Genomic DNA, 12,628 nt, shown 5'->3' with positions numbered 1-12,628 from the left:
TACCAAAACAGATAAGCCCTACTAAAACTATATGAATAATTCGAATGATTATTACTATTCTTAAGTATAGTAAGGTGATGATCATGGTGCACAACATTCAAATGAACGTACAGAACTATACATCCACTCTATATTTCATTTTGTGCTTTTTCAATCTCTTCAAGTATTCAGTGTCTTTGGACACCTACATGAACTCTTTCCTCCGACATACTGTATGTCACGTGGAAAACGTATCGGTTTGTGTAACTGCGAGAACATCTGCAGGAACACAAAAGGTAAAAATACATCAAGCCAGGACCAAGTGTGGAGAAGAGGGGTCACAGGTGCAGCGCACAACTTAGTTGGTGGGTTGGTGAGACGAAGGAGAACTCCAGGCAGGAATAACCCCACAGTACTGGAGAACTCTACGCACCTGTGTCACCTCAAGACCTCAGGAGGGACCCACCCAATACCTCCCCAGAGAAGCCTCTTGTTGGGAAAAAACAAATAGAGCAGGAGAGGGGAGTTTAGCCTTGGTCAGGAGGAGGAGATGGGCAGTGATTTGGCCACCACTGCCGAACCGGCCATCAGGAGGGTGTTGTGGTTTGCGGTTCGAAACACCTTATGATCGATGGTTACCACCTGATGACATCAAATTTTCCTGGCCAAGGCTACATTCACCAAACGTGAATGGAGGAGAAGCATCGTTAGATGTAATTATAATCATTGAAAATGACTTTGTATTTGATATTTAAGCTATTAAAATATGTTTATAAGTGATATTGGTCAATTCCAAATATCAATGTATTCCGTGGAACACCTGGACACTCGTCACGGCACCCTAGGGTGCTATGGGAACCACTTTGAGTCCTACTGTAGGCAGTAGGTCTAAAATGGAAAAGATCGCACCTGTGCGAAGTGAGCAGTGTAAACACGACACTCGTGCATACTGCTGCATATCTCCTTGCATACTGCATATCTCCTTGTATGGGTCGTTCTGTCCGTGACGTCAGTCACTTTTTTTTAACTTTATGTATGGAGATCCATGCTCATACATTTATTGGCTGACACACACAAAGTGAAACATACTAGAAGCGGTTTGAATTATTGAGAATTCCAACCACTGCAGATAGTGCTAGTTATGTTGTATTAACATACTCTAACACACAGATTGTACGAATAATGTTTTATTCATAAAAATAAAATAAAAACACAGATTGTAGCTTTGCTGTTATTAACTAATGAACATTTTAAGTTATATTATGTTGGTTATATTACATGTTTGGAGAAAAAAGAAAAGGAAAGAAGTCAGGTTTCCACTCTCTCAGCCCTTGAGGCTCTCTCTCTCTTCCTGAACGATGCTGCTGATTTGATCTCCCAGAGAGGAGAAAGATGGCCGCTCATCAACGCTGTACGCCCAGCATCTCTTCATCAGACTGTACACCTGTTTTTTAGTTTTTTTCAAATAAACAAAAAAGGTCATCATCAATAGTTTAATCCCTAAGAAGCTAAAGTAAATTACTATTGTGGGCAGCGATAGGTAGTAGCAGTCAACCTCATCAACAATAATACCTTGCCTGTCGATCTTGTCTAGATCTTGTATTTCTATGTGTTGCTTTCATGTTCTAGTTTTCATGGTTCTATGTTGTCTACCCAGCTGTATCTCATGTGTAATCAGTCCTCATTTGTATATAAGGCCCATTTCCTTTTTTTTTATTAAATCTTTATACAAACGTCATGACATACAAGACAATACAGTACAGTTACAGTACAACACAAATACAAACACAAACGACAAGTTATCCTAAAAGTCTTGTTCCCCAGTTAGTCCCTGTCGAGTCATTGTTTGGTGTCACATCATGTTTAGTTAGTTTGTAATTGGGATGTTTTCTCTATATGTAATAAATCACCCAATGTTTGGTTTTGATCTCTGCCTGCCTTGGTGTCCACACATCGTGACACACAATTTTAAATACTCGCACCGAGGCATTGCCTCTGTGCGAGGCATTGTGTGCATGTAGATCAGCTATTTTCACTAGTTTTGTGCAACAGTCTTGTATGGTGAAGCAGGGCTTCACCATACAAGACTACGAAAAAACGTACAAACTTGAAACTTGGAGGTTTCTGCCCGACAGTGACTATATTCAAACTGTGATGCATTTCCAGGTTTGAGATGGGGGGATGGTAGTGAACCTACCCTGGGTGGGCAGATGGGGGGCGACGGCAGCCTCCAGTTGTCTTGCAGGAGAGTCACAAGATGCTCTGAGATGGACGGACCCTGCATGTTGTTCCCCATTCGCTGCATGTACAGCTGGAACAGCAGGGGTAGATGATGACACAGCAAGTCATACAGGTACTGTACACAGGAGCACTGATCTACATATCGCCGCTATCGGGTGGCAACCTTGTATGGCTCTGGTAAATATGCAATTTTCACTATACTTCTGTGAAACACTTGAAAGAAAACATACAAATTTGAAACATGGGAGATATGAGGCAATGATATGTGAATACGAATTTCAACGTAATTGAACTAATGTTTTCAGAGCTAAAGCAATACTCTAAGGCTACATCAGTGTTTTCCCAAAAGGGGGGGTCGAGACCCATCTTTGGGTCACGGACCCCATTTGTATGGGTCGCAAGTAAATAATTGAATGCTGCCCTCGGGTCACATTCCAATCCTTATAAGTCACATCTGCGTAAATATCCCCCCTTTCCCCCCGTTTCCTACAATTCTTTTAACATTATTACAAAAGATTTTCAAAAATAAAAAACAAGTTTAACAGCACCAGCAGCAATTTATTTTCAAGTGTGGCAGTCAATAATACTACTTACCTGTTGCTAAGGTATGGCAGAATGACTAGGCGCATTTGCATGACACCAGTCATGTTGCCATAACTTCGCTTTTGCTGAACTAACGCCACTGCTGTGTTCAGTTCACACTTACTCGTTTTGGGTTGCAGTTGTTATCGCAGTAGGAGAAGAGCTCGTGCAGAACCACGCCGAAGCTCCAGACATCTGACTTTTGAGAGAACTTGGACTCTGTGATGGACTCTGGCGCGTACCTTCATCACATTCAGGGGTGTCACAAGGGGGGGGGGGGGGGGGGGGAGTGGGACTGAGTTACTAGGGTCTTAATTATTTTACACGAAAAGTCATGAAAATGTATGCAAATCTTTGAATATATGTATTTTTTTGAGTGAACATTTGTAACTAAAATGTTGCCTCTGGGGGGGGGGGGGGTCCCTGGAACTAAATATTTTGAGATATACATCTCAAAGGCCAAATACATATCATTTTGGGGGTCCTTCACATGAAAAGGTTTTTCAAAAAACCTTAGAAGGATATGAAATATTCAAAGACTTGCACAAATGTTCACGATTAAAAAAAAAACAGATCAGCGCAGCACTCGGTGCCACGTTGTGAGCTTGTATTATCTGCTATTTTTCCCAGGGCCCAGAATTTCGTGTGACACCCCTGGTAACAGTGGTGCCACAATGACAGATTAGCAGGAGTGTAGCCTACCTTTGTTCCCTCTGCCCTGTGTTCCCTCAAAACTAAATTACAAGACAAACACCAACCCCTAACCTCAAGCCTAACCTTGGTGTTCTGGCCAGTAGTGTAAGTAACCAAGCGCATTTACGCAAGTACTATACAAGTACTGTACAATTTTGAGGTATTTGTACACATCTCGACACGTTGTGAGCTTGTAGATCTGCTATTTTCAAACATTTTGTACATGGTACTTAAGTACATTTTGATGCCAACACTTTCATACGTTTACTCAAGTACATTTTGGATTCCGGTCTTTTACTTGTAACAGAGTATTTCTACATTGCAGTATTGATACTTTTACCTGAGTAAAATATTTGAGTACTTTTTCCACTACTGGTACTGCCCCTATGTGATTGACATCACATTATCAGCATTATCTATTCTGCGGGACACTTCCGGTTACCAGCAGACACTCAAGCTCACGTCGCGTCACAGATGCAACCGCCGCACGCCTTCTGCGCAATGCGCGATGGGTTGTTGGAAAGTTGTGGATAAAAAGTACCAGAAAATGGGGCTTTCTCCAGGGTGTGTGACTTTGTAGTACTCTTTGTCGATGGGAATGATCTTGGTCAGGCCAAAGTCAGCTATCTTCACCAGGTTCTCGCTGGCCACCAGGATATTCCTGGCTGCTAGGTCGCGGTGCACGTAACGCATACTCTGCAGGTACTCCAGACCCTGGGTACAGAGACAGAGCACACATACAGTATGTATTATATAGTACAAAAAACACAGAGGTACAAGTGTTAGCATCTTTTTAAACAAAGATGAGTTAAGTCATACCCCATAACATACATTTTAGCAGTCATTTTGGCGATGCCTTCCTTGTCGGGTCTATGCTCTGTTAGAACTGTCATTCCCAGAATTCTTGTTCAAAACAAAACCACGGAAGTACCCACCGCTCCAAAAAAACAAATGCAGCAGCAATTTTATCAGAATCGTTATGTATTAACTTTGAAACATACTGTAAATACATTTCTGGTACTTTTCCGTTGCCTGCATCATTTGGTGCCAGTATCAGGGGCAGACTACAAATACTGTACTTGTTAAAAAAACATATATTTATGTGGAATGCTTATTGTGAAAATATACCAGAACAGAATTAAAGTTAGACGTATGACTTTAAATATCATATAGCAGCTGCCAACCTATACATGTACAGTACATGTACCGAAATGATGATACAGTTTGTAGTCTCTTTCATTTTGGAAGTCTTCTTTATGAAGAACTCAACTCAAACTCTCCATTACGTAAATTACTTTCAATTTACGCAAAGATATGTTCATACTTTACAGATCTGCGAGGCGAAGAGCAGCATTCGCCTGACGTTCACGTGATCTCGGCTCTTCTCCAGGTAACCAATCAGGCTGCCGTGCGGTACGTACTCCATCACCAAGCTCATGCTGAGGCGGCCTGCGCAACACATCAACAGACAAAGCTCAAAATGGTTGTCAAAAATGTCCCATGTTCAATAGTGGTGGACAGTGACAAAGTGCATTTAAATTGGTACTGTATTTTGTGTACTCAATATATTTTGGAATGTTTTGTCCAGGGCCAATTATGGAGATATGAGGAAGTACAGTTGTAACTCAGGTCCGTTTATATAAATAGCCATATAGCTTGTAGATCTGCTATTTTCAGCAAGCTTTGCCATAACCAGTGTTGTATTAGTAGTGTCACACGGTACCACGCCTTCCGGAATTCCGCCTTCTGTCCCAATGACGAGATGTGACAGATTTTTTTATTTATTTCATTTAATCCAACATTACGCTGGTGTTTGTCTGTTCAAAAAGTAGTGATTCTTGTTTTGACCGGAAACCGGTTCAAAACGGATATGAAAAAAAAAAAAGATCTGCATTGGGTCCCATGTTCACAGCGCGGCACTCCGTGCCACGCTGTGAGCTTGTATATCTGCTATTTTTCAATAGCCTAAGTATGCAATAATAATTCCAGGTCTTAATGGGTGAAAATCACCAATTGACTGTGACTGGTCGAAACGTGAGAGTGAAATAAAGCTGTCCTATAAAGGTACCCATGCTGTAGCTCACTCCTCTGTACTTGACGATGTAGTCACAGTGCAGCACGCTGAGCGTGTGGATCTCCTTCTGGAAGGCCTCCAGCGTGCTAGCCTTGTTCTGCTGCAGCTTCTTCACTGCCACCAGCTCGCCTGTGTTGTCTCCCAGGGGGTCGTACCGACACAGCTCCACACGGCCAAAGTTCCCCTGGAGGAGAAAGGATAATGATGATAATAATAATGTACTGATAATAATACAAATAATAATAACTTTTATTTTTATAGGCGCTTTACAAAAATCCTATACAAACAGCTAAACAAAAACTCAGTGCCATAAGCCTGAGTGAATAGGCCTGTGTCTTTTCAAGGCAGCCTTAAAAGAGTCCAATGTTTGGGTATGGCAAATCTCCAATGGCAGAGTTCCACAGGGTGACGGCTGCCACACCGAAGGCTCTGTCGACGAGGGTCCGCTTCTTTGCACTGGGGACAGAGAGGAGGTCCAAGTTTGCAGACCGCAGCAGGGTACGTGACAGAGTAGGTCTATCGTTGAGGAGGCCTGAGAGGTATTTTGACACTTGTAGGTGAGAAGGAGGAGTTTGTAGTTGGTTGAGGTGATGTGCTGCCAAGGCTTGGTGCGGGTGAGAACTCTGGCAGCTGAATTTTGGACATACTGGAGCCTATCCAGGTACTTGTTTGGGACCCCCAACAGATCTCCATTGCAGTAGTCCAGGCGGGATGTAACAAAGGCTAGTTGATATTGTGATAGTGATAAATAATGATAATTATTAGGGAGTGATAAATAATGTTAATGATTAGTGCTACAACTCTCAATTATTTTCTCCAGCTCTTTGGTAAAAAAAATGCAGTTGAGTCACCAATTTCAGCCATTCAGGAGAGAGAACCCATTTTATCACCTTAAATTCTTTATTGTTCAAGTTCAAAATGTTGTCTGTTTCTGTTTAGTTTTGTTTCATCACTTCCAATTTCAATTGTTTATCCTGTTTCCTGTAGGCCTATGAGTTCTCTCTCCTAAAATTGTGAAACCCACCTGAAAATGTATTTTTCTGTTCACACTAAAGAGCTGGAGAGATAGGGAGATAAGACCTATGTTACTGAACACACACTCTATAGTAAAATTATTAATATTGGAATATAGACACACACACACACACACACGCACGCACACACACACGCACGCACGCACGCACGCGCGCACACACACACACACACACACACACACACACACAAAATGTAAAAGCTTTGCCATATACTGTAGTGAAATTACTGAAATAAGTTTGGATAACCTGTTATCCTCAGAAAGTATCAATTGAAGCGCTGTGTGTTGACCAATGCTGCTCTCCAGTGGTGTGACAGAGTAGTGCACTGCTAACTGCTTACCTTCCCCAGTTGGGAGATGTGTCGCAGGTGTCTCTCCTCAAACACCAGCTGGTGGGCAGAGCTATGGGCTCTCCAGAAGGCGTCCCTCTGCGGGAGGGGCTCTGCCGCGTGCAGGATCACATAATCTGCAGAAGACAAGACCATAAAAGCGGTTAAAACCATGCTTAGAAGGTAAAAGTCTACTACATTACAGTACATCTAGTCCAGGGTCAGCTAGGTCAGGGATCTTCAACATTTTCAGGCCAAGGACCCCTTAGTTGAGAAAGAGATGAAGCAGTGACACCCACAAACCTTTCATAGATTCCATATAGTTTCAATAGCAGATCTACAAGCTAAGCTCACAACGCCTCGCGCGTTGGCTATTTTCGTCAAAGAGCTTTGGTGTAGAGGGGGTAAAGAGAGAACTTAAAGTACCGGTACAGAGTGAAAGGTCAAGTTTTTTAAGTATTGACGGTTCAAGTGGTTAAATATCTGAAAACACAAATTTACATGATTCCAAAATACACTGATGATTGTGCTGTCAAACGAGTGAGTGTCAAAATATAGTGGCCCTCTCCATCATCAAAGATGCCCACCCCTGGTCTAAATGCAGTACCTGAAGTGATGAGAGATCATGAGACTGTTCAACTGTCTGTCTGTCTGTCTGTCTAACTGCAGTACCTGAAGTGATGAGACTGTTCAACTGGCGGATGAGGCTGCGACAGGAGGGTCTGAAGGCGGGGCCATAGTTCATACACTGACCAATCAGATCAGCTAGCTCCGTCCACTGGGAGGGCGGCAGCTGCCTGCAGCTCTCATAGAATTCACGCTTCTGCATCAAAGAAGATTCAGGTATAGGCAAATGCTGTAATTGTACGAATACTGTTTAAATGCTGCTATTGTACGTATACCGTGTAACAAGTATATTCTGAACAGGCCGTCCCTATTCTGTCCACCATAATGCAGTGTAGGAACTTAGTCTTCCCAGTGGGGGCTCCTCACTGGCAGGTGAGCCAGTAGGGTACAACAGCAGTGGCAACACAGAACACTCATAATAATTGTATCGCAGAGATTTTAATTTATCATAACATTTTTAATATTTCTGCATATCCGGTACCACTTAAACCTTAAAACGGACATGTATAGGCATTCCGTATGCTCTTCTTTCACTCTATACCAAATCCTCTTCCCCAAAAATAGACAATTACGCGTTCATTTCGGCAAACGTTCCTCCCAGAATAAGGATGCTGAAGTGATTAACACAAGTTGCATTTTAAGAGTTTTAATGTTAATCGCAATTCATTTGGCCACAATCAACGTCATTTTTGTATCGTCCCAGCCCTGGTTTAAAGTAAAGAAAGGCTGGTTTTCTCTCTTGAGGTCCCAGCCCTCAATAGTAAAGAAAGGTTGGTTTACTCTCTTGAGGTCCCAGCCCAGGAGAGGTGCGTTGCCGTTGTTGAAGATCTCCCACACCGTGGTTCCATAGCTCCATTTATCACTCTCTAGACTCAGGTTCTCAGGGGCCTCCAGGACCTCAGGGGCCAGCCAGGGAATTCTGTCTGGGAGAACTGAACATGCACGCACACATACACAAACGCACGCACGCACGCACGCACGCACACACGCACACACAAACACATACATATGTATACACATATTTCATATACCATATATACATATACAGTACAAGTATACTAAGGCTGGGCAATATATCGAAAATATATCGATATCGAGGTATCAACATGCAAGGTGTACATATCGACGAAGACGCCTTGAAATTAGGTATTGGTGTATGTGTCAAATTAATTAATAGACTCTGCAAAAAAGCAGTCCATCTGTAACCAGGTGTGGTTATTACAATAAAAGCAGTCCATCTGTAACCAGGTGTGGTTATTACAATAAAACCATTGTTGGAAAATGGATTAATAAGGCATTTCATTTCTTTATTCTATGTGTACTGTGCAGTGTGCATGCATGGATATGCTAGGCAGGCAGTGGACCTAAAGCAAAAAATATTAAAAACTATATAATGCAATTGTTTTTACTAATATCGTGAGTAATATCGATATTGAGGTATTCAACAACGTTATCGAATATCGAAGGTTTTCCTAATATCACCCAGCCTTAGTTCAGAGAACATCATGGGGGGCAGGAAGAAATATTTTAGGAGGGCACTGGGGTGCTGTTGGGCTTGAGGTGCTTCACCCCACGAACATAGCATCCTTCTTTGCAATTCTGGGGACGAACATTTGGCAAAAAAGAGTAGGCCCCTCATGTGTCGCAACGCATTCGCATTGTAACTGTGAGCTTGCAAAGTTTCACGCTAACCCTACATCCCCTCCCGCTCACTCAGATCAGCTAACACAGGGAAGGTGAACTTTCTCTGGCAGTAAATGACTTAACTCACTCAATGCCAAGGGCCAAAATGGCTCCATGGTGGATGTGCCAGGATTTTGTACGTTTTCCTTTACTATGCAATTTTCCCACAGAAACAGACACGGTTGTTGTGATTCAGTGGCAAAAAGAATTTTGTCAATCAGACAAATGGTTCCAGAGATAGAGCTGTTTGAATCAAAAAAAGTGTCCATCCACTAGAATTAACACACATTTTCTCAATCAGCTAAACGAGGGAGCCAACACACAAACAGAGAAAAGCATCTCTCTGATCTCAGGTCATTTTGACATCTTTTAAAAATCTTTTTTTTTTCTATACAAAAAACAAAAAGACGTCATTGGCACTGAGTGAGTGGGTTGATATAAATATGAACGCTATACCCTCTCTGTCCAGCCTTGACACGTTGATGCCTGGGTCACTGAGCTTGATGAAGGGGGAGCTCCCCTGAGACGGGTCTCCTTCTCTGGCAAGCAGGACGTTTTTAGCACAGATGTTCCCGTGGACAATGTTCTCCTCCTCCTGTAGAACCAGGGGCGTCACAAGGGGGGGAGAAGTGGGACTGAGTTACTAGGGCCCAAGGTGAAGGGGCCTTAATTATTTTATACCTTAGCTATTGAAAAATAGCAGATATACAAGCTCACAGTGTGGCACTCTGAGAGCTTGTAGATCTGTCATGAAAATGTGTGCAAATCTTTGAATATATGTATTTTTTTAAGCGAACATTTATAACTCAAATTTTAATTCTGGGGGGTCCCTGGAACTAAATATTTTGAGATGGGGGTCCGTGGCCAAATACATAAGGTTTGAGCACCACTGACATAGAAACAGACTTGCACAGATTTTCACGATTTTCCAAAAATCGGTGCCGCGCTGCGAGCTTGTATATCTGCACTTTTTCAATAGTTAAAGCACAAAATAATGCGTAATAATGCGTTCCCAGTCTAAATGGGTTAAACCCCCACCCCCTATGAAGAAAATTCATAGGGGGCCCACAGTAAATCCTTGTACCCAGGGCCCAGAATTTGGTGCGACACCCCTGTGTGGAACAACAGGACACACACACCTTTTTTACGGATCAGGGCTCCCACTTGAAACCGTTCGTTCGTGATCCATCTGACCACGAATGGCTGCAGTGTTTATGTGGTCAGATGGGCGGGCCGTCTGCGTACATTTTCAGAGCATGATGAGCACAATCAATCGATTGTGTTCCGGCTTGGATCAGTTGAACTAACATACTAGTTACTATTTATCGTATCACAACGAAAACTCACTTTTCAAGCCTTTAAAGAAAAAGATTATTGGAACCAACATTTTAACCAAATTGGAACAAAATGGTTCCATATCTTTTCAAATGGGGGTCCTTGACATGAAAACATTTGAGAACCACTGCTTTAGAACAGTGGTTCGCAAACATTTTAATTGGGGACCCCCCCACCCTGAAGAGTGAGGAATTACATTTTGTATAATTGGCTATTTTCACAATTCCTGCCACACAATATTTGACAACTTGGCCTATGTTTAATTTGCCATTTTAAAGGTATTAAAAAGTCCTTAAATTGTCACTTTAGAAATGCGCAGACACCCTCTATACACACACGTTTGTTTGTTTACAGTTGAGTGAGAAAATAATGTTGCACATTATAAGTTAATCATCTGGGGACCCCCCAAAATCATTTGGAGACCCCCCCCCCCCCCCCTTGGGCCCGACCCACAGGTTGAGAACCACTGCTTTAGAAGACAAAAGCCCCTTTTCGACTGCAGCTTTAGCACCACACCACACCACACTACACCACACCACACCACACCACACCGCACCACATAAAAATATCTACATTTTCCATTACACAATAGTACCCATATCGGTAAGAAACAAATTGACCCTTTTAACTGTGATGATAATACAATATAAATTTGTATTACAACTATCCTAAATTATTAACACTATAATGGATTATAACTGTGATTATAATACACTATAAAGTATTAATGTATTACTATGATAATTATAATACACTATAATAGATTATAATAGTGGTTATAACACCATAGTATCTATTATCATGTATTACAACTATATCCTGGTGGTCTAAATGAAAAGTCAGTGAATGATCAGTCATTATGAAGTGTTTGGCCCTGTTTGGCCTAGCTCAGACCTACTCTAGATTGTATACTTTTTAGTACCACGTTTTGTACCACTTTCACACCACTCTACCCAGGTCCTTGTAGTGGAAAACCTGGCAAGTGGGCGGTGTGGTGTGGAGTGGTGTGGTGTGGTGTTGGGCCTGTGGAAAAGAGGCTTTAGTTAGAGACTAAAGACTGTTGGAAAAGGGGCTTTAGTTAGGGACTAAAGACTGTTTCCATCTGTCTGATTAAAAAAGAAAAAGAAACTGCTGGGTCAGCAGAAGAGCACTGAATCATCATCTCACCAGGAAGGTGAGGGCGGAGGCCAGCTGTTTAGCTACGTCCAGTTTCCAGCTCACTGACACGGATCTGCCTCTCTTCAGGTACAGGTCCAGAGCCCCACACTTCACAAACTCCTGCACCATGATGTCTGCAACACACACACACACACACATGCATGCACGAATGCACGCACGAACACACACGCACGCACGCACGCACGCACGCACGCACGCACGCACAGTGAAAAGAGATGTCAATTGAGGCTGAGTGTCAGGCTAGCTGCATTCAAGTTTGGTCAAGACAATTCTCTTGAATGCTGCCTTCGGGTATGGCATGGAAAGGGGTCATTTGCATTTCTTTCACCATAGTAAAAACTGCATTCATGGTCTATAGAGGGCACTTTTTACAGACGGATAAAAGGGCAGGGGCTCTAGCCCCCTTTTTGTGCCTGCACACACACACACACGCACGCACTAACGCACGCACACACGCACGCACGCACGCACGCACACACGCACGCTTGAACGCCCATTCATTGTGTGTGCTGTCATCACTGAATCGCCATGCATGACGTATGAGAACGGCGGTTCAAGTCACACCGGCTTCTTTGCTGAAACAGCAGATTTCTATTTAGTTTCAAAGTGGTGAATCACTTAAAAGTATTTAATTGGTTGACCGTATTCCCCTAGTGGTCTAGCCTGGAAACCAGTGGAATCTGCCATTGACAGATCTGAATTGACAGATTTAGTCAGATTTAGGTACGCCTCACAGCGCGAGGCGTTGTGAGCTTGTAGATCTGCTATCTTTGGCTAAAGTTCTCAGAATAAGGACACTAGGGTTCACGTGCTTAATATAAAAAAGGAGAAAAATGTTTCTATCACACAAAGATTTGGAGGACCCCCTGTTGA

General features: G+C 42.6%; 1 protein-coding gene across 1 annotated transcript in view; it reads right to left on the bottom strand.

Moving 5' to 3' along the window:
- Positions 1-1,303: 1,303 nt before the first annotated feature.
- Positions 1,304-12,628, bottom strand: part of jak3 (Janus kinase 3 (a protein tyrosine kinase, leukocyte)) — a gene marked incomplete at its 3' end in the record, with an annotated part of 30,027 nt that continues 18,702 nt past the window's right edge. The window contains exons 14-24 of the mRNA XM_080734935.1: positions 11,744-11,868; positions 9,698-9,836; positions 8,339-8,490; positions 7,604-7,754; positions 6,944-7,068; positions 5,564-5,753; positions 4,820-4,944; positions 4,037-4,209; positions 2,927-3,044; positions 2,177-2,290; positions 1,304-1,423 (exon numbers count right to left, since the gene is read on the bottom strand). Of these exons, the coding sequence (XP_080591061.1) occupies positions 1,304-1,423; positions 2,177-2,290; positions 2,927-3,044; positions 4,037-4,209; positions 4,820-4,944; positions 5,564-5,753; positions 6,944-7,068; positions 7,604-7,754; positions 8,339-8,490; positions 9,698-9,836; positions 11,744-11,868 (1,532 nt within the window). The remainder of the gene's footprint in view (positions 1,424-2,176; positions 2,291-2,926; positions 3,045-4,036; positions 4,210-4,819; positions 4,945-5,563; positions 5,754-6,943; positions 7,069-7,603; positions 7,755-8,338; positions 8,491-9,697; positions 9,837-11,743; positions 11,869-12,628) is intronic.

This window comes from Nannobrachium achirus, assembly GCF_963921795.1.
Source record: "Nannobrachium achirus genome assembly, chromosome: 1".
Taxonomy (NCBI): Eukaryota; Metazoa; Chordata; class Actinopteri; order Myctophiformes; family Myctophidae; genus Nannobrachium; species Nannobrachium achirus.
The sequence above is the reverse complement of the archived record's forward strand: the minus strand, read 5'-3'. Positions and strand labels throughout refer to the sequence as shown.